General features: G+C 37.3%; 2 protein-coding genes across 2 annotated transcripts in view; both read left to right on the top strand.

The window, feature by feature from the left end:
• The first annotated feature begins 1,642 nt into the window (after nt 1-1,642).
• On the top strand, nt 1,643-9,844 carry LOC136277032 (uncharacterized). The gene is made up of 4 exons (XM_066158643.1): nt 1,643-1,731; nt 7,902-8,040; nt 8,383-8,649; nt 9,259-9,844. Exons 1-4 carry the CDS (start codon nt 1,704-1,706, stop codon nt 9,521-9,523), a joined length of 699 nt encoding a protein of 232 aa, XP_066014740.1. The 5' UTR covers nt 1,643-1,703; the 3' UTR covers nt 9,524-9,844.
• A 7,019-nt stretch (nt 9,845-16,863) lies between these two features.
• The window catches only part of LOC131769241 (uncharacterized), a 3,345-nt gene continuing 273 nt past the window's right edge, over nt 16,864-19,935 (top strand). Inside the window, exons 1-4 of the mRNA XM_066158508.1 lie at nt 16,864-16,969; nt 18,829-18,961; nt 19,327-19,593; nt 19,918-19,935. The exon at nt 19,918-19,935 is cut by the window's right edge and continues 273 nt beyond it. Coding sequence (XP_066014605.1) covers nt 16,942-16,969; nt 18,829-18,961; nt 19,327-19,593; nt 19,918-19,935 — 446 coding nt within the window. The 5' untranslated portion in view covers nt 16,864-16,941. The remainder of the gene's footprint in view (nt 16,970-18,828; nt 18,962-19,326; nt 19,594-19,917) is intronic.

A 19,935-nucleotide genomic window follows, 5' to 3' on the forward strand; every position in this document is an offset into this window, starting at 1 on the left:
TTAATGTCACTGTCTTGGATCTAAGAGCTGTTGGTAAAATTAACTGAAGCAAAGGTACCTCTGGAAAGCCTAGAGTATTTTTCTGGGAATCCTAAAACGTGATCTTATGTTGTTGTGTGTAGATAAATACTACACGTTTAATGCCACAAATGAATGCACATTTGATCTATTTGCCAGATAGACGAATATTTAGATGTAAAGATGTGCAGATGTGACTAGACTTAGAACGGTAATTTGAAATTTAAGTATCTAAGTGCAAATATAACAACAACAAGAATAACGACAAAGCAGTACATGAAATAGGAACAAACTTGTGGCATAACAAGGTCCAGCAGTAAAACTCAAAAGCAAAACGACGCAAGCAACAATTAACGAAACGACTTACTTAGTTGAAATAAATTAGCAATGAGAATTATCTAAATAAAACAACAAGCATACTGGCGAGAAATAAATCACTACCACAGTAACTTGATTTTTACATATCCTCACGCAGAAACGCGAACTGAATGGAATGGTTGAAACAGAGCATCACAATAGTAGTTGAATAGAAAGAAAAACAAGGAACAAGCTTAAGGATCAGTTGGATGCAATTGGATCCAGACAGAGAAGATGGAACCAGGTAATATGCTCTAATATTTTCACATTTTTTCCTCATTTTTTCTGCACGATTGCGGATCCTTCTAAATACGAGAGGGAAACTTATTTTTCAGGTTTATTACGGTTGTAGTCAGCTTATTTGAGGACTATTGAAATTCTTCGTGAATATTTTGTAATATTTTCTCGTAATATTTCGAGATCACTAATTGATAACGATTTCACAATAAAACTTAGCTTACGCAAGGAGACAAGTTTATCGATATATTTTATAGCCGATTTCATGGTTGGTTCCAAAAAAGAAAAAAATGAAAAAAAAATTATTTCATTCAAAGTCATGTTGGTCATAAGAGCGTCGATGGACTGAAATATTATAGCGCAGCCGCTAGAATTAAGCTCGGCGCACCGCAGTTGCTGATGTTCGCTTCTTCTTTTGTTTTTCTCGTTGTTGTCGTTGTTGTTGTTGTTTTTAATTTAGAAGGCCTGATCACCTTGTTTGCTTTGATTTACAGAAGGGTTTCTCGACCTAGAAATTTTAAAATGGCATTGACATTTGTCAAAGGCGTGATACAGTCAGTTTTCGATTATTTTGTGTTGCCGTTTTCTTTCGTTTTTCAAGGAATAAATCATCAGTTATACTGATGGGGTTCTCGCATGCAAACATATATATATATATATATATATATATATATATAGTTGATAATTTATATCTGAGGTCTAAATGCAATGACGATTTCACAATAAATCTTACACAAGGAAAGAAGTTTATCGGTATATTTTGTAACATATTCCACGGTTAATCAGACAGAATCTTACTATTCACTCGTTTCATCATTGTCAAAAGTCATCTCTGATAAAACTGCGGCGAAAAGTTATCGACCTCTCGACAAAATTGTTTCGTCGGACCTCAAAACAACCCTTCACCATATATTTCCTACCTGCAACTAGCAGTGTTTGCAACCCCGCGATCCCAGAAACCTTTGCGCACAACACAAGGATCCGATTATTAGCAACTCAAACATTTGACTCAACCCGACGCGTAAACAGGGTGGGACTGATAATAGACAGAAGTCTGAGCGCAGATCAATTCTTCAAGAAACAGGATTAAGATGGTCTTCAACATTTTATTTGTCTTTGGTAAGTTAAAATACCTTTCGAAACAACTTTCAAAAGCATCATTGTCGTGTTGCGTTTTTAGCTGCAAAGCATTCGCAGGTCTAGCATATAATTCAAACACCGCGAGGCTATCACTGCGCAAAGATCCATAGTTTGCATTCGAATTTTCATTGTGATATTTGTTTCATCCGTTTTAGTAATGATGTTGACTTCTATACAGCCTTTCCGATGATTTCATCAGTTTGAATGGCTTCGTTTCTAGTTTTTCTTTCGAGTTTTTAGTATTCTTGAGCAGATTATATTTAATGTTCATCGCCCTGAAGCGTGAAGGTTGTATATTTACCTAACTCGCTCGTTGCGTATTTCACTCACAATATTGGCAAAGTTCCTGTTGTCGATCCACCAGAATTTCAACATTTTTCTTTGTTGTTGATATACTTTCCCAGACCCTTCTTAGAGCAATCGAGATTTTGCAAATCGGAATAATTCTTCTCCTTTGTCTTTGGTAAGCGATGTCGAAGGAACGAATCTCTAAAATCGCATGTTTGGAGAATCATTTTGCTCGATTTTATTTCAAGAATGTCACTATCTTGGAGCTTTAAATTGTTGGTGAAATAAACTGAAGTATTAGTAACTTTGGAAAGCGTAGAGTATCTTCTTTTTTTCCATGAATCCTCGAGCGTCATTTCTTTCCGCGAAGTGCACTGATGATAGCTCTTCACAATGCAGGTGTCTCTTTAGGGAGCATAAACGCTACAAGCTCGCGAATGGTTGTTCATTATAGGCTAGATTATGAGCTGAGTCGCACTAGAGAGCATTGTTTTCGCGAGTCAGCAATTGGGAACATTTTTCGCAATTTCCAAATTTTGGCGGCGGTTGCATCAAACTAGTGTTCTTTGAACAAAAACGTACTGATTGAAAAATATCACATATATTCACAAAAAATTTACCATTTTATGTGAAATTAACTAAAGCAAAGGTAACTTTTGAAGGCATAGAGTATTTTTTCCAAGAATCCTAAAGCGTCATGTCTTTCCGCGAAGTACGCCATAGCTCTTTGTTTGATGACTGCAAAAACAATTCTAAGAAAATATAAAGCGGTTTTCCTTTGATAACTTCCCTGAAAATAGGCAGAATGTGTATAAAGTTCGTCATCCTTGAGCGTCAAGATTGCATGTCTACTTAACTCCGAGTCGCTCAGTTGTGTATTTCGAAATTTCACTTTGTTGGCAAGTTACTTTCGTTGATCCACCGCTAATTCGAGATTTCACTTTCTTGTTAACTTATTTCTTCAGGCCTTTCTTTAAGCACTCAAGGGATCGCAAATCAGAATAATATATTTTCCCTTTCTTTTTGTTTGGTGATTTCTAAGAAACGAGTCTCAAAGTAGCATGTCTGGACAATCATTTCTCACGTTCTACCTCATTCACCTTTATTTAATCCAGCATGCGATTAATTAGCTTCAAAAAAGAATGTTTTAATGGCACTGTCTTGGATCTATGAACTGTTGGTAAAATTAACTGAAGTAAAGCTACCTCCGGAAAGCATAAAGTAGTTTTTTTTTCGAAGAATCCTTAAGCGTCATCTCTTTCCGCGAAGTGCACGATAGCTCTTTACTTGATGAAGGCAAAAAACAATTCAAAGAAACATAAAGACCTGTTTCTCTTTAATAGCTTCCCAGGAAATACGATTCTACGCAAGTTGTGGCTTCATATTATTTCAAGTGAAGTAGGAATTTTTGTTCAACAAAGATCATCGTGCATGCAGTGCTTACTTCGAAACAGCACAAATCATACCAAAACAACAAAATCACAAATTTCACTTTCTTGGTAAAATATTTCTTCAGAACTTTTGTTAAAGCACTCGCGAGATCGCGTATTGGAGTAATTCTCGATTAGTTATTTCTGGGAAACGAGTCTCAAAATCGCATGTTTGACACAAACTTCCGCACGTTTTTACTTGATTAAGGTGTTTATTTCAATTCAACATGCAATTTATCATCTAAAAAGGAGTGTTTTAATGGTACCGTCTTGGATCTTTACATTTTAGGTGAAATTAACTGAAGTAATGGTACCTTTTGGAAAGAGTAGAGTATCTTTTTTCCAAGAATTCTGAAGCAAATATGTAAAATGTGCGTCATCCTTGAGTGTCGAAGTTGCATGTTTACCTACCTCGCTCACTTGCTTGTTCCATGTACAAATGTTTTCTGAGTTACTTTTGTTGATTCACCGTCATTTTCAAATTTCACTTTATTATAGACATGTTTTTTTGAACCTTGCTTTAAGCACTCGAGGAATCGCTAGTCAAAGTAATATTGCCTCTCTTCTTTTCAATCAGTGATTTCTAGGAGACGAGCCTTTCAATCGTATGTCTGAACAATCATTCACACGTTTTTACTTCACTCCCCTATATTTTAATCCAGTCTGCAATGTATTTTCTACAAAAAGAGTGTTTTTATGGCATTGTCTTGGATCTATAAACTGTAGGTAAAATTAACTGAAGTAAAGGTTCCTTTGGAAGGCAAAGCGTATTTTTTCCAAGAATCCAAATCTGTCATGTCTTTCCGCGAAGCACGCGATAGCTCTTTGCATGATTACTGCAAAAACAATTCAAAGAAACATTTAAAGCAGTTTTCCTTTAATAGCTTCCCTAGAAATGAGCAGAGTTTGAATCATGTTTCTCGTTCTAAAACGTCGCCCGGTTGCATGTGCGCGCTCAGTTGCGTATTTCGATCACAAAATTGGCTGAGTTACTATCCTTGATCCACCTGCATTTTAACATTTCACTTTCTTGCTAACATATGTCTTCAGATCTTTTAATTTTAAAACACTCTAGAGATCGCCAATTAGAATAATATTTATCCCCTTCTTGTCGGTCAGCGATTTCTACGTAACGAGTCAGAAAATGGCATGTCTGGAAAATCACTTCGCACTTTCTACTACACTCACGTTTATTTAATTCAGTATGCAATTTATAATACACAAAATAGAGTGTTTAAATGGCATTGTGTTGAATCTATAAATTGTTAAAATTGGTAAAAATTGACAGAAATGAAGGCACTTCCAAGTATCCTAAAGTGTCATCTCTTTCCGTGAAGTGCACGATAGCTCGTTGCATGATGAATGCAAAAACAATTCGAAGGAACATAAAGAGCAGTTTCCTTTGATAGCTTCCCAGGAAATAAAATTATACGAGAGTAGTGGCTTTATAATATTTTAAGGAGGAATTTTCGTTCAACAAAGGGTCATCGTGTGCGCGGTGCGTACTTCGAAATGGCTCAAAATCACGCCTAGGCGACTCAGACCGAATTCAAGATTCTCACAGACTTCAAGTTCTTCATCTAAATAATCGTTCGCTCCGAAATTCTGAACACTTTATCCAACTTAAAGAACTGAATAAAAGAGGTACATTCGATGTTATTACCATCTCTGAGTCCTGGCTGGATACAAGCTCTCAAGACTTGATCGGCTCCACATGGGAGGGGGAGGCGTTTGTGTCTATACTCGCAATAATTTGAAAGCTAAGGTGTAAAAGACCTTTCATCGATTTCCGAGAGAAATTTCCACCAACTCTGGATAAGTCTTCAGTGGAAGAAAACAAAGTCAATTGTAGTGTGTACAACCTACCGACCAGATGACTGCCCCCTTAGTGCTTTCGAGGATACCCTGAAACCTACTTACATGCAAGCACTGACGCTTAACAAACCCATGGCGATCCTTGGGGCTTTAAACTGTGATCTAAGGAAAGCCTGCGCGGAAAGCAGAGCGTTAAACAATTTGTCGTCTGAAATGAATCTTCAACAACCCATTAAGCATCCAACAAGGATTACAGCGACAACGAAGTCCCTGCTCGATGTTATTTTGGTGTTCCACCCTTAGTCGGTACGTGGTAGCGGCGTGATCAACTACTCCATCAGTGATCACCTGCCAGTTTTTGTAGAGCTTAAGGTGAAAGCACCCAAGCCTTCGCCCCACTATATAACAGCACGTAGTTATAAGAACTATGAGCCGGGCGCATTTACTGCTGATCTTGCTAACCAATCAGACCAGCTCTTGTCCATCTTTACCTGCGGTAATGTGGATACCAAACTTAACACTCTCAAAGATGTTGTTGGAAGCACGTTGGACTTGCATACTCCCGTCAGAACAACCAGAATTCGCCATCGCCCTTGTCCATTTGTATCAAGAGGCATTAAACAACTCATGAATACAAGAGACCTACTTCACCGCAATTTTTTTCAGTCTCGCGACCCCTCGTAAGCTTGCAATCAAACTGAGCGTTAAAACCTTCAAAACTAGGACTGTCCATTTCGTTTTTTCTTTGAGGATTTTCGTCTCTGTTCACGTTATAATAACGTCAATTACGGCGCCTGGCATGTTTATAAAACTTTGTTTGGTTGTTCTGTTGCTACTTCCCGGCTCGCTTGTTTCGAAATTTCACTTTCAATTAACGAAAAAAAGCTAGAGAAAAGTCCAGGAAGAGATCAGCCATAGTCCAGTTTGGAAGATGGCGTGACAGCTATAGCTCAGGTCTATGCTCTATGTATAGGAAATCGTATGAACCTGCTCGTGCATTTCGTGATTTATGGGCACGAGTGATGTTTTGAAAGTTCTCAAAATTGCACGAGCCGTAGGCGAGTGCAATTTGAGAACTTTCAAAACATCACGAGTGACCATAAATCACGAAATGCACGAGCAGGTTCATACGATTTTTTATTTATTATATTCTCGATTTTTTTATAATTTGGTGTTCAAATTTGGCGCTTCCCCGGTGTTTCCATGGCAACTTCTCCGTATTGCACTCTATAACCTCTATTGCACTCTATAACCTATTTATGCATTCATCATTGACCAATCAGAAACGCGATATTTTGTTGAGTATATAATAAACTCTCCTAGAGCACGCCCTTTCGACAAATGACAACACACGTTATATCTGAACTTAATTATAAAACAGAATAGAGCACAGTCAAGGCTTCTCTATTTATTCTATAGTAAAGAATCCGTTAAATTTCCCACGCATTACTTTCAACTTTCAAAACAAACTTTGTTTCCAAAGCGAACAACAGCGTCGTCAGCATGCAATAAGCCAATCAGAATCCCTGTTAGAATGGTACAAATAATCTCATTGGGTGTGCAAGACTAAAGCTGTCAAAATGTCAAACCATCAAAGTTCAAAAATCACCAACGTTCACATTCTGCAATAGCTTGCAAACTTAATAGTTCGGCAGGTGGAATTAAACACTTTTGCCCGAAGGTTTTTGAGTCTCTAATACAGAATCTTAAAGTGAAATGTTCAGTAAACTTCAGCCGAATTATGGCTCATAAAAATACGCGAATTTTTTCACATGACAAGGTAGAAAACAAACTTTTCAAGGCGAGTGTTTTATGATCAAGCGACAGCCGATTTCACCGGAACATGATAGAGTTTCTGAGGCTTGCTTCACTGCGATGACCTGAGATCGCCATGATGAGCGAGCCGCGATGGACCTCAGCATGATCATATTCGCTCTGACACCGTAATGATTAGTTCGAATTTTGACAGTTGTGCCAGTTTGGTTATATTTGTCATCGTTCCTGTTTTGTTCTGTTTTGTTTTTGAACACAAAACTTTATAGACTGTGAGAGTGTTAGCTGTGTTTGATTTTTATTACCGTACGTAAGCTTGCAATCTAACTGAGCGTGAAAACCTTTTAAACCGGGACTGTCTATTCTGTTTTCCCTTGGAGGATTTTTCACGTTTTAATAACGTAAATTACGGTGCCTGGTATGTTTACAAACCTTTGCTTGATTCTTCAGTTGCTACGTGCCGACTCGCTTGTTCCGAAATTTCACTTTCAATTATCGAAAAAAAGCTAGAGAGAAGTCCCGGAAAAGGTCGAACAGTACAATTTGGCAGATGGCGTGACAGCTTTAGCTCAGCTCTATGCTCTAAACTTTCATAGAGCACGCTCTTTCAACCAACGACACCGCGCGTTATATCCGAACATTATTATAATAAAAAATATATTTCCATAAACAATATATTTAAGGACTCGCCCGATCGGCTGTTATGGGAAAATCTCAACTGGCATAGCTGTTTCGCCTTCGCTGCTTACTGATTAACATCATTATGGTTAATAAGAAGTTAACTGTTTATGTCTTTCTAGTTTTATTCTCTTATTTGTTTGTTTTGAATTTGATTTAATACAGTTTTTCTCGTCGAAAGCATTTCCACCTTTACTGACGTGAACATGGGCTCCTGTACTTTCAAGGAGTACTTCTGCAGAGGTCGTAAATGCCAGACTTCTTTTTTTAAAGCATATCAGAAAGACCCAAACGCAGATTGTAGGTAAGTGGGTCTAAAGAGCGGCGTTTCCTAAAGATGTTAGCATGCCGAATACCAAACAGCTTTTGCAACAAATCTGTGGAGCTAGGAATAGCATTTTTTCCAGGTCTGATTCATTTCTGTAGCTTATTATTTCCGTTCGCCTTACTCTTCTCTATCCTCAGCCATCCTGATTTCTTTTTGTTAGATTTTGTCTCTTTTAAGTTCTCCTTTTTCTTTTTTTACCTATTTGTATTTCTCTCTTTCTTTATTTTCTGTATTTCTCTTCTTCCTCGCCGGAAAAAAATACATCATAACATCGCGGCTCGACTCTTGACCATGATAGTTTTTTTCTTGTCCCTACAGCGCTGAGGTCAGCAAAATGAAAAATTGTATGGTTGACGTGATGAAGTTTTGTATGAAAGACCATTTGACCGAAAGCCAAATCAAAGGGATCGCTGACGCCAGAGTGGAGAAAGATGAACTTTGTAACGGAGGTTATTATTTGGAATTCCCCACTACGTCACCAGGCAGTAGCATTTGTTCTGCATCATATGACAATGGTGTACAAAATTGCATTCGATCCTTTCGACAAAAATATATCAAGGACAAATCAGATCCCGCTCTTTGCTCGTAAGTTGAATGAATATGCCTTTATGTCTCTGATTGGGAGGGAGGGGGGGGGGTGAGTGAGGGGGGATGGGATTAATGTAACCCAGGGCTAGTTTTTGTTTGCTATCCTTGCTTGAAACATGTGCGATTAATATTGAACCCAACTTCACACCAACCAGGAAGAAAACAGAATACCTTTCAAATTGGGTAAATACACAGCTTTTTTACACAAGTTAAATGTCGCATCACAACGTTATCTTCAATATATTCGCGTTCTTCCTCTCTTCCAATCCCTTGATTGTTATCACTGGATTGTATTGCTTCTCATCCAGCTAAGATTCGAGTCCGTCGTGGTAAACACTTATTTCCTTCCTCCCCTCTCCCGTCGAATTTCGTTCGAATTCTCTGATAATTCACCTGCAGCTGTATTCTTTCGTATTCCTGAGTGGGTGGGATAAGGGTGAGAATTCAGTATATTCCTCAATCACAACTCACAATGGCCAACCGAGGGCTGAACACTTTCTTCTCTTTAAAGAAGCCAGCGCGCTTAACAGTGTGCCACCACTTTACTATTGAGAGGGCGTTTACTTTTTTAAGTAATCTTAGCTTTGTCAATAATTTATTTATCAGAGGATATGCTGAATCAAAGAAGTGTTTAAGGGACCTGATCGATTCTGACTGCAACTACCCAGCCGAAACCAAAAAAATGTTGGACTTCACGTCTTATGGTGTCTACAATCCTTTCTGCGCGGACAATCGGGACCCTGGGGCGACCAAAAATGATCAGTGCTATGGCGTGCTGGATGATGATAATGCAGCCGCTGGAACCAAGCCCAACGTATTCCAGACACTGATAGTTGCTATCTTTCTGTTTTTGTTCCTCTTTAAAGCTTAAAAGGCCTAAGTATCTTGTTCATCTTGATCTACAGAAGAGTTTCTAGTCTTCTGGGTTTAGCTTGAACAAAATGCGAAAACACAAAAACAAAAAAACAAAAAAAAACGACAACAATGAAGTAGCATTTTTAACATGATCACAGTAGTGCAGTTCACTTTAAAATCTGAATTAGCAACAGTTGTAAAAGTAAACTTTCAGAAGTAATGGGCTCCTGGTTTCAGTAAAATATTTGCTTTCATGTTTTACTATCTTTCATTTTTTTCAAAGAATAAATCATCATTTATCGAAGGGCTTCTTGCGAAACAAGTATCAAAGAGTGTGTTTTGGGATAACTAGAGTTAAATTTGGAAACTTTTGTTAAAGGCTTGTTCAATTTGATTAAAGATCTCTTCAGAGAGGATTATATTTCTGTGTACGAGTAAACTTCTTTCGTACAACTGTTTCGTGTTTTCTGCGACAGAGGACAGATCCGATCTCAATTTTTTTCATTTTGCTTTTCTTTCCTTCATCTACTGACCTGTGACTATGGCTGTTCTACCTTCTCTTCTCTTTGGACAAATCCAACAACTGACACCCACAGTAAGGCCTTATATTTAACCGTCAAACGTGAAAGCTATTCCAACTGAATGGGAAAGTTGAAATTTAGAGCATCACAACCCAACAATGATTCGACTTAAAAGTAATACAACTGTTGTCCGGAGACGGACGGCAGAGCGAGTTAAGCGGTAAAACGCTTTTTTGAAATAATTGCTGAATGCATACTGTTAATTATTGAATCGTTTGTTTTGAGTTATCCAACTAAGGACTCACAGTGTGAGTTATAAAAGCAAACTGAAACACTCAACGTGATGAAGGGAAGGGGTCCATGCCACGACCGAGTTCGTAGAGAGCGCTTGCTCGGATCTAGAGTTCATGCCCTCTTTCCGTGATGTCATCCTCCATTTTGAATTGTTAGGCAGATTAACGATGGACTTTCCGTCTCAGACTCCGGTTATTTTCTCTCCGTTTCCTGTTTCCCGTGTCCCATTTCTCTTTCTCCTTTTCTCGCTTGCGATTCCCGTTTCCTGTTCTCCATTCTTTATTTTCTGTTCTGCTCTCTCCGCTCTCCGCTCTCCGCTTTCCTTTCTCCCTTTCCCGTTCTCCGTTCTCCGTTCTCCGTTCTTCATTCTCCGTTCTTCGTTCTCCGCTCTCCGCTCTCCGCCCTCCGTCCTCCGTCCTCCGTTTTCGATCCGTTCTCTGACTGATTATTACGTAAGTTCTATTTACAGTCTTTTCCACAATGTTAATTAGATTAACAATGAGATTTTAAGGTTTGGGGTTAGAAAGTGTCTCCGCGTGCGAAAATAGCGTGTTGAAATACCGATACACACACTTGTCGTGTTTATCATGTCAAGTCTCTTAAATTACTATCGATTCCGACAAACTTCTTTTCAAAGAAAATACCTAATAAATTATTTGTATTTTATTTGAAATAATACAGGGATTTATTATATAATTGAAAAAATATTTTAGATGGTTGAAAAAAGAATCAGGTCTCAAATATAAATAAATGGTTCTCAATGTTTCAGGCGTTTCTGAGTTTTCACAGTTTTCATTCTCGAGAGCTAAATATCACTGCATCCCTTTCTTCAAGCTCACGCGTCATCGATAAGAGAATACACTTGCTAGACTAGATGGATTTAGTGCAATTAAAGCAATGCTGGAATGTGCTTCATGCGTTAACATTAATTCTTGCAATAATCAAAGTATATGAAACGAATGCTTCTCTCAGCTTGTGTTGCTGATCATCGCGAAGGCTTGGGTGCAGGTTTGGGACAAACTTAAATGGCCTTAACTTGACAGACTTAGTTTTACCTCACTCATCTTTATTTAATCCAGCATGCAATTTATTACCTACGAAAAATAGTGTTTTAATGGCACTCTCTTGGATCTATGAACTGGTGGTAAAATTACATGAAATAAAGGTACCTCTGGAAAGCGTAGAGTATTTTTTTCTAAGAATTATAAAGTGTCATCTCTTTCCGCGAAGTGCGCAATAGAACTTTGCATGATGACTTGAAAAACAATTAAAAGAAACATAAAGAGCAGTTTCCTTACAATAGCTTCCCAGGAAATACGATTCTACGAAAGTTGTGGCTTGATATTATTTCAAGTGAGGGAGGAATTTTCGTTCAACAAAAGATCATCGTGTATTCAGTGCTCACTTCGAAAGGGATTAAATCACACTAAACAACGAACCAACTGAGGCTTCTCTATAAAAACCTTACTCTAAGGTGGCAATAACACTTAGAGGATCCCTTTTTCGCGTCCAAGAGATTGAAAAAAACCGAGCCAATATACGTGGAGGAAAATCAAGACAGTATGGTCAATGAACTACTTGCTCTGCACAGACAGGTGAGTGTTTAACAATTTTTCGCCTTAGTGAAGGTAAATATCCACTACTTTCACCAACACTGAGGTAAATAATTATTTAGTACATACGAAACAGAAACCAAACCTCTTTAATTTCTGTCGATAGACCGAAAAGTGGCGGTGGGAAATTTAACTCTTTATCTGGAGCCTAAAAGAGCCGGAATCCGGCCAGACTGCGTCCCTTTTACGCGTCGAAGAGATTAAGGAAAACCGAGCCAATGCGTGCGGAGGAAAATCGAGACGGTATCGTCAATGAACCCTGTCACGCAGACCAAATAATCACACTCAGAAAATAACTTGCAAAACTTGAATTTCGTGATCTAATGATGTTGCATTTAGATAAATATACACGTTTAACGCCACAAGATGAATACACATCATCTATTTGCCAGATAGACGAATATTTAGATGTATAGATTTGTAGATGTGATTCGACTGAAAGTAGGTAATTTGAAAAATAAATATCTAAGTTCATATATAACAACAACAAGAGTAACGACAACGCTAAATGAAATAGAAACGAACTTGTAGCGTACCAAGGTCCTGCAGTAAAACTAAAAAGCAACACGGCGCTACCAAAAACTAACGAAACGACCTCTCTCTAGTCTTTACGATGATTTCGATGTTTTCCATGTCTTTGCTTCTAGTTTTTCCATCGAGTGTCTAGTTTTCTTTAGCAGATTATGTACAATATTCGTCACCACGGTGCATCAAGGTTGCATGTTTACCAAACTCGCTCAGTTGCGTATTTCGTTCACAAACTATTTTTCAGATTAACATATTTCCTCAGAACTTTCCTAAAGCGCTCGAGAGATCGCAAATCGGAGTAATAATTTCCCCTTTTCGTTGAGTGATTTCTAGGAAACGAGTCATAAAGTCGCATGTCTGGACACTCGCGTTTGACGTTTTTACTTTAATTCAGCCGATTATTTTAATTCAGCATGCAGCTTATTATCTTCACAAAGAGTGTTTTGATACCATTGTCTTAGATTTACCGTTGTAGGTGAAATTAACCGAAGTAAAGGTAACTTTTAAAGGCATGGAGTATTTTTTTCCACGAATCCCTGAAGCGTCATGTCTTTCCGCGAAGTTCGCGTAGCTCTTTACTTGATGACTGCAAAAACAATTCTAAGAAAGATATAAACAGTTTTTTTTGATAGCCTCCCTGTAAATAAGCAGAATGTGTATAATGTTCGTCATCCTTGAGCGTCGAGGTTGCAAGTTTACTTAACTCAGTCGTTCAGTTGCGTATTTCGACCATAAAGTTCGCTGAGTCGCATTTGTTGATCCACCGGCATTTTAAAATTTCACTTTCTTGGTAGCATATGTCATCAGATTTTTCTCAAAACACTCAAGAGACCGCGAATTAGAATAACATTTATCCCCTTCTTTTCGGTAAGTGATTTCTAAGAAACGAGTGAACACAATCGCATGTCTGGAAAACCATTTCTCATGTTTTACCTCACTCACTTTTATTTAATCCAGCTTACAATTTATTAGCTTCGAAGAAGAGTGTTTTAATGTCACTGTCTTAGATCTAAGAACTGTTAGTAAAATTAACTGAACTAAAGGTACCTCTGGAAAGCATAGTGTATTTTTTCTGAGAATCTTGAAGCGTGATATTTAAGCGTGATGGCACGGTCTTGGGTCCTTATTTAATCCAGCATGCAATTTATTAGCTTCGAAGAAGAGTGTTTTAATGTCACTGTCTTGGATCTAAGAACTGTTGGTAAAATTAACTAAAGTAAAGGTACCTCTGGAAAGCATAGAGTATTTTCTGAGAATCCTAAAGCGTGATCATATGTTGTTGCGTGTAGATAAATACTACACGTTTAATGCCACAAATGATTGCACATTTGATCTATTTGCCACATAGACGAATATTTAGATGTAAAGATGTGTAGATGTGATTAGACTGAAAAAAGGTAATTTGAAAGTTAAGTATCAAAGTTCAAATATAACAAAAATAAGAATAACGACAAAGCAGTTCATGAAATAGAAACGAACTTGTGGCATAACAAGGTCCAGCAGTAAAACTCAAAAGCAAAACGACGCTAGCAACAATTAACGGAACGACTTACTTAGTTGAAATCAATTAGCAATGAGAATTATCTAAATAAAATAACAAGCATACTGGCGAGAAATAAATCACTACCAGAGTCACTTAATTCTTACATATCCTCACGCAGAAACGCGAACTAAATGGAATGGTTGAAACAGAACATCACAATAGTAGTTGAATAGAAAGAAAAACAATACAAAATCGTTTCGCAGTTATTTGACAATAAATAGAAATGCATATTCTAGTAGCAACAATGCGGATTGAGATTTGGATTTGATAAATTAAAGCCTTCAGATCACAACATTCAGAGTTATATTTACTTGGAGCGAAGTAAAGCACAGTTCTCCGCTCTTAATAGGTATGTTAGCATTTGTTCGACGCTGAATTACTGGGTTGAAGAAAACTCCAACCTTTCATGAGAGAACTTTCCGAAACGAGAGATATAGCGAACTTTTGTCCTCTGACTTTTCCCGATTGATGAATCTATTTCAAGCGGTCTAGCTCAGTAACTGGTGTAAAATCAGTGTATCACGATATTTTTCTCTTGAATCAATTTCATATACGCTTAATTTACACTGCTATCAATTTGGGTATCAAAGAAAAAGTGCACAGAAACAGGGCCAGACTGAATAACTTTTTACCACATTGATATTAAACTGAACTGCAGTTTTTAAATCATTCTTTGTCCTATGAATCTCACAATAACACTAAAGAGCTTAAAGGATTTCTCCACAAGGCGCAAAGACTTTTGTGCTTGATTTACACTTGAGGCTATGCTAGTGACACTCATGTTGTTGAGTCATCTGAGAGTTAAGATTTAGTTGAGCCAGGGAACTCAGTTATTTCTGAGAAAGCCGTCTGAGTTTCAAGATTTCCTGGTGTCAAAGAAAGGTTCTTAAATATTCCCCATTCGTGAGATATAATCTTAAGGATCAGTTGGATGCAATTGGATCCAGACAGAGAAGATGGAACCAGGTAATATGCTCTACAGCTCATCTATGTAGACAGGGTGATGCAAAAATAGAATATTTTCAATATTTTAAGACAAATTTTTCCTCATACCAAGGCCGAAGATGTGAAAAAGTACAATGAACACTTATACAAAATACAGTTATGTTAAAGCTAATATTGGACAGGTTTGAGTATGATATCCATTAATTATTGATGCCGAGGTCTGTGTTATCTGCCTGATAGGAAAAATCACATGCCAATTTTATAATATCATGGTGAAACTTTAGGTAGCTTTGTACTCCACTAAAATTGGGATTCCTTCCTTCCCTTCAGATCTGCATATGAAAAACTTAAACTGTCAAAAATAGTACTGTTTAGAGTATTTTCACATGGCGAACAGTTTGTATGGCCTCCAAGGGAACAGATTCAAGGGAGAACTGGACTTATTCAGTGGGACTTCCACCTTAGTTGTTCCTCTTGCTATCAAATGATACTAAAGTGCCTCATGCATTCAATGTATGTCTAATTTCCTTCGCCAAAGCCAATCAAAGACGTCTTTTTTTCCGTTTGCCAAACCTTAGTAATTTAATGTCTTGATCTTTAATCCGTTGATTTATGTCACGACTGAATTTATGTGTTACAATTTGCTAATCTTAAACAACTTATTTAACGTCTAATATAGTGGAAAGCGATTTCCTGGCTACCAAGCAAAAACCGTTGCAGATAAGTATATTATTTATATTTGTAATTAGTAATGTGATGATTCTGACTTATTGATCCAAAAAAAAAAACATCACTTGACTCTTTACTTGGTTTTTTTGTTTGTTTGTTTTTTTTTTTGAACCTGAAAACACCTCTCCAGCTAGCTCTCTTGAAATGAGTTTTCCGAGAAACAAGTATGCCCTCTGTTGCACCGCTTCTCCTCTAATATTTTTATATTTTTTCCTCATTTTTTTCTGCGCGATTACGGATCCTTCTAAATGCGAGAGGGAAACTTATTTTTAAGGTTTACTGCGGTTGTAGTCAGCTTATTTGAGGCCTATTGAAATTCTTCGTGAATATTTTGTAATATTTTCTCGTAATATTTCGAGACCATTAATTGATAACGATTTCACAATAAAAAATTAGCTTACGCAAGGAGAGAAGTTTATGGGTATATTTTATAGCCGATTTCATGGTTAGTTTCCAAAAAAGAAAAGATCAAAGTCATGTTGGTCATAAGAGCGTCGATGGACTCAAGTATTATAGCGCAGCCGCTGGAATTAAGCTCGGCGTACCGCTGTTGCTGATGTTCGCTTCTCCTTTTGTTTTTGTCGTTGTTGTTGTTGTTGTTTTTAATTTAGAAGGCCTAATCACCTTGTTTGGTTTGATTTACCGAAGGGTTTCTAGACCTAGAAAGTTTAAAACGGCATTGACATTTGTCAAAGGCGTGATACAGTCAATTGTTTTCGATTACTTTGTGTTGCTGTTTTCTTTCGTTTTTCAAGGAATAAATCATCAGTTATTCTGATGTGGTTCACGCATGCAAACATATATATATATATATATATATATATATATATATATATACATATCTATATTAGATAATTTATATTTGAGGTCTAAATGCAATGACGATCTCACAATAAACCTCACACAAGGAAAGAAGTTAGTCGGCATATTTTGTAATATATTCCACCGTTAATCAGACAAAACCTTACTCTTCACTCGTTTCATCATCGCCAAAAATTATCTCTGATAAAACTGCGGCGAAAAGTTATCAACCTCTCGACAAAATCGTTTCGTCGGACATCAAAACAACCCTTCACCATATATTTCCTACCTGCAACTAGCAGTGTTTGCAACCCCGCGATCCCAGAAACCTTTGCGCACAACACAAGGATCCGTTTATTAGCAACTCAAACATTTGACTCAACCCGACGCGTAAACAGGGTGGGACTGATAATAGACAGAAGTCTGAGCGCAGATCAATTCTTCAAGAAACAGGATTAAGATGGTCTTCAACATTTTATTTGTCTTTGGTAAGTTAAAATACCTTTCGAAACAACTTTCAAAAGCATCATTGTCATGTTGCGTTTTTAGCTGCAAAGCCTTCGCAGGTCTAGCATATAATTCAAACACTGCGAGGCTATCACTGCGCAAAGACCCATAGTTTGCATTCGAATTTTCATTGTGATGTTTGTTTCATCCGTTTTAGTAATGATGTTGACTTCTATACAGTCTTTCCGATGATTTCATTAGTTTGGATGGCTTCGTTTCTAGTTTTTCTTTCGAGTTTTTAGTATTCTTGAGCACATTATGTTTAATGTCCATCGCCCTGAAGCGTGAAGGTTGTATATTTACCTGACTCGCTCGTTGCCTATTTCACTCACAATATTGGCAAAGTTGCTGTTGTCGATCCACCAGAATTTCAACATTTTTCTTTGTTGTTGATAAACTTTCCCAGACCCTTCGAGATTTTGAAAATCGGAATCATTCTTCTCCGTCATGTCTTTCCGCGAAGTACGCCATAGCTCTTTGTTTGATGACTGCAAAAACAGTTCTAAGAAAATATAAAGCGGTTTTCCTTTGATAACTTCCCTTAAAATAGGCAGAATGTGTATGTGTCATCCTTGAGCGTCAAGATTGCATGTCTACTTAACTCTGAGTCGCTCAGTTGTGTATTTCGAAATTTCACTTTGTTGGCAAGTTACTTTCGTTGATCCACCGCTAATTCGAGATTTCACTTTCTTGTTAACTTATTTCTTCAGACCTTTCTTAAAGCACTCGAGGGATCGCAAATCAGAATAATACATGATTTTCCCTTTCTTTTCGTTTGGTGATTTCTAAGAAACGAGTCTTAAAGTCGCATGTCTGGACAATCATTTCTCACGTTTTACCTCATTCACCTTTATTTAATCCAGCATGCAATTAATTAGCTTCAAAAACAGTGTTTTAATGGCACTGTCTTGGATCTATGAACTGTTGGTAAAATTAACTGAAGTAAAGGTACCTCCGGAAAGCATAAAGTATCTTCTTTATACAGCGATAGCTATTTGCTTGATGAAGGCAAAAAACAATTCAAAGAAACATAAAGACCTGTTTCCCTTCAATAGCTTCCCAGGAAATACGATTCTACGAAAGTTGTGGCTTCATATTATTTCAAGTGAAGGAGGAATTTTTGTTCAACAAAGATCATCGTGTATGCAGTGCTTACTTCGAAACAGCACAACTCATACCAAAACAACAAAATCCCAAAATTTCGCGTGATCTATGAAGACTTGATCCACACAGGAAACGATCAGAATTCATACGAGATAGAATTACATATACATGAGAACGCTTGTCAGATTATGTTTAGTCTGCAACGCAGCTGTCTTATTAGGGCACATGAAAACTACAAGCTGGCTAGATTATGAGCCGAGTCGCATTGGAGCGAATTAAGAGCTAATGTCAGCTTGAATCAAACAAACAGCGGCAAATTTGTTTCCCCTCCTACTTTTGTATTTTGTAACCCAATATGTTCTAATGATTGTGGTGTAGTTTTTTTTGTAAAAATATATTTTAGTTTTCGAGAAATAATTTTTTTCGCGCGACTCCCTTTAGCTTCAATAACGACAGGGGAATAAGTTTAGATGATGAAACAAAGGCTTATGTTCACAGAAATACCGTAGGTCTAATACATTCGTTACATGAGATCACACAACTCGGGTAATATTCACTGTGAAAATTTGCATATTTGAGCGGTCGCACGAAAAAAATTATTTAGAGATTGATAAATATTATATATTGATGAATATATTATTTATATATATTACATTATTATAATATATATTATTTAGTAGATTGATGAATTCAATCAAATAACTTTAATTTGATTTTTATTTTCGCTTTTATATAGTTTTTCTCGTTGGAAACGATGCTGCCCTTCCTGACGTGGGCTCTTGTACTTTCATGGAGTACTACTGCAGCGCTCGTAAATGCAGCACTGCTTTTATTAAAATTTTACAAAAAGACCCAAAGGCAAATTGTGGGTAAGTACATTTGAAGAGCGAACGTTCTTAAGGACATACGTATGCTAAATACTGTTTGCTACAAATCTGTTGGGCAACGATTAGCATTTTCCTCATATTTGTTGCTGCTGTCATTCATAATCATTCACAAAACTTCATAGCCAGGTCGCATTCGTTTCTGTAGTTTATAATTGCCCATTCCTTCCCCATCCTGATTTCTTTTAGTTGGTTATTGCCTTTTGTTAGTTTTTCTTTTATCTTCAGCTGTTTTTCTTTTCTTTTTTTCTAATAAAGGTCAGTGTACTGCCCCACATAAAATACGTCAAAAGATCGCAATTTGATTCGACTGTTTGACCATAATAGTTTTTATCTTCTTGGTATTACAGTGCGGAGCTTAGCAAACTGAAGAATTGTGTTGTCGACGTGATGATGGTCTGCATGGGAGATTCACTGCAAGAAAGTCAGGTCAGAGGTATCGTTGACATGGCCTTCACGGAAAAACAGCAGTGTCTGGATGGTTCTATGGAAATTCCCACCATGCCGCCAACTGGCGGATCAATTTGTTCAGCATCATTTAGCAGTGATGCAGACACTTGCCTTCGATCCTTTCACCAAAAATTTTCCAAGGACAAATCAGATCCCGCTCTTTGCTCGTAAGTTTAACGAATGTGCATTTTAAATCTTTAATTGAAGGGGGAAGGGAAGGGAGGTGTGCGGACCAAAAGAGCTCGATACTCGTTGTTACAGCTTTTCTATGCACATGCGGTGATAAGGTTCATTTAACGTGAAAAAAGGCTTTAAAAGAGGTGGGGAAGGTTATGGGCAGAGATCCAGTGGAAACTTTCCTTTCCATTAAGGTGCCAGCGCATCAAACAGTATAGCACTACTGTGTTCTTTAGAGGACTTTCATTTTTTATTTATTTCATTTGATTTGATTTTTTAATGAACGTTGTGAATTTTTTTTTTTTTTTTTTTAGGGAAAATGCCAAAGCAAA

The sequence above is a fragment of the Pocillopora verrucosa genome, chromosome 11 (assembly GCF_036669915.1).
Source record: "Pocillopora verrucosa isolate sample1 chromosome 11, ASM3666991v2, whole genome shotgun sequence".
Classification (NCBI taxonomy): Eukaryota; Metazoa; Cnidaria; class Anthozoa; order Scleractinia; family Pocilloporidae; genus Pocillopora; species Pocillopora verrucosa.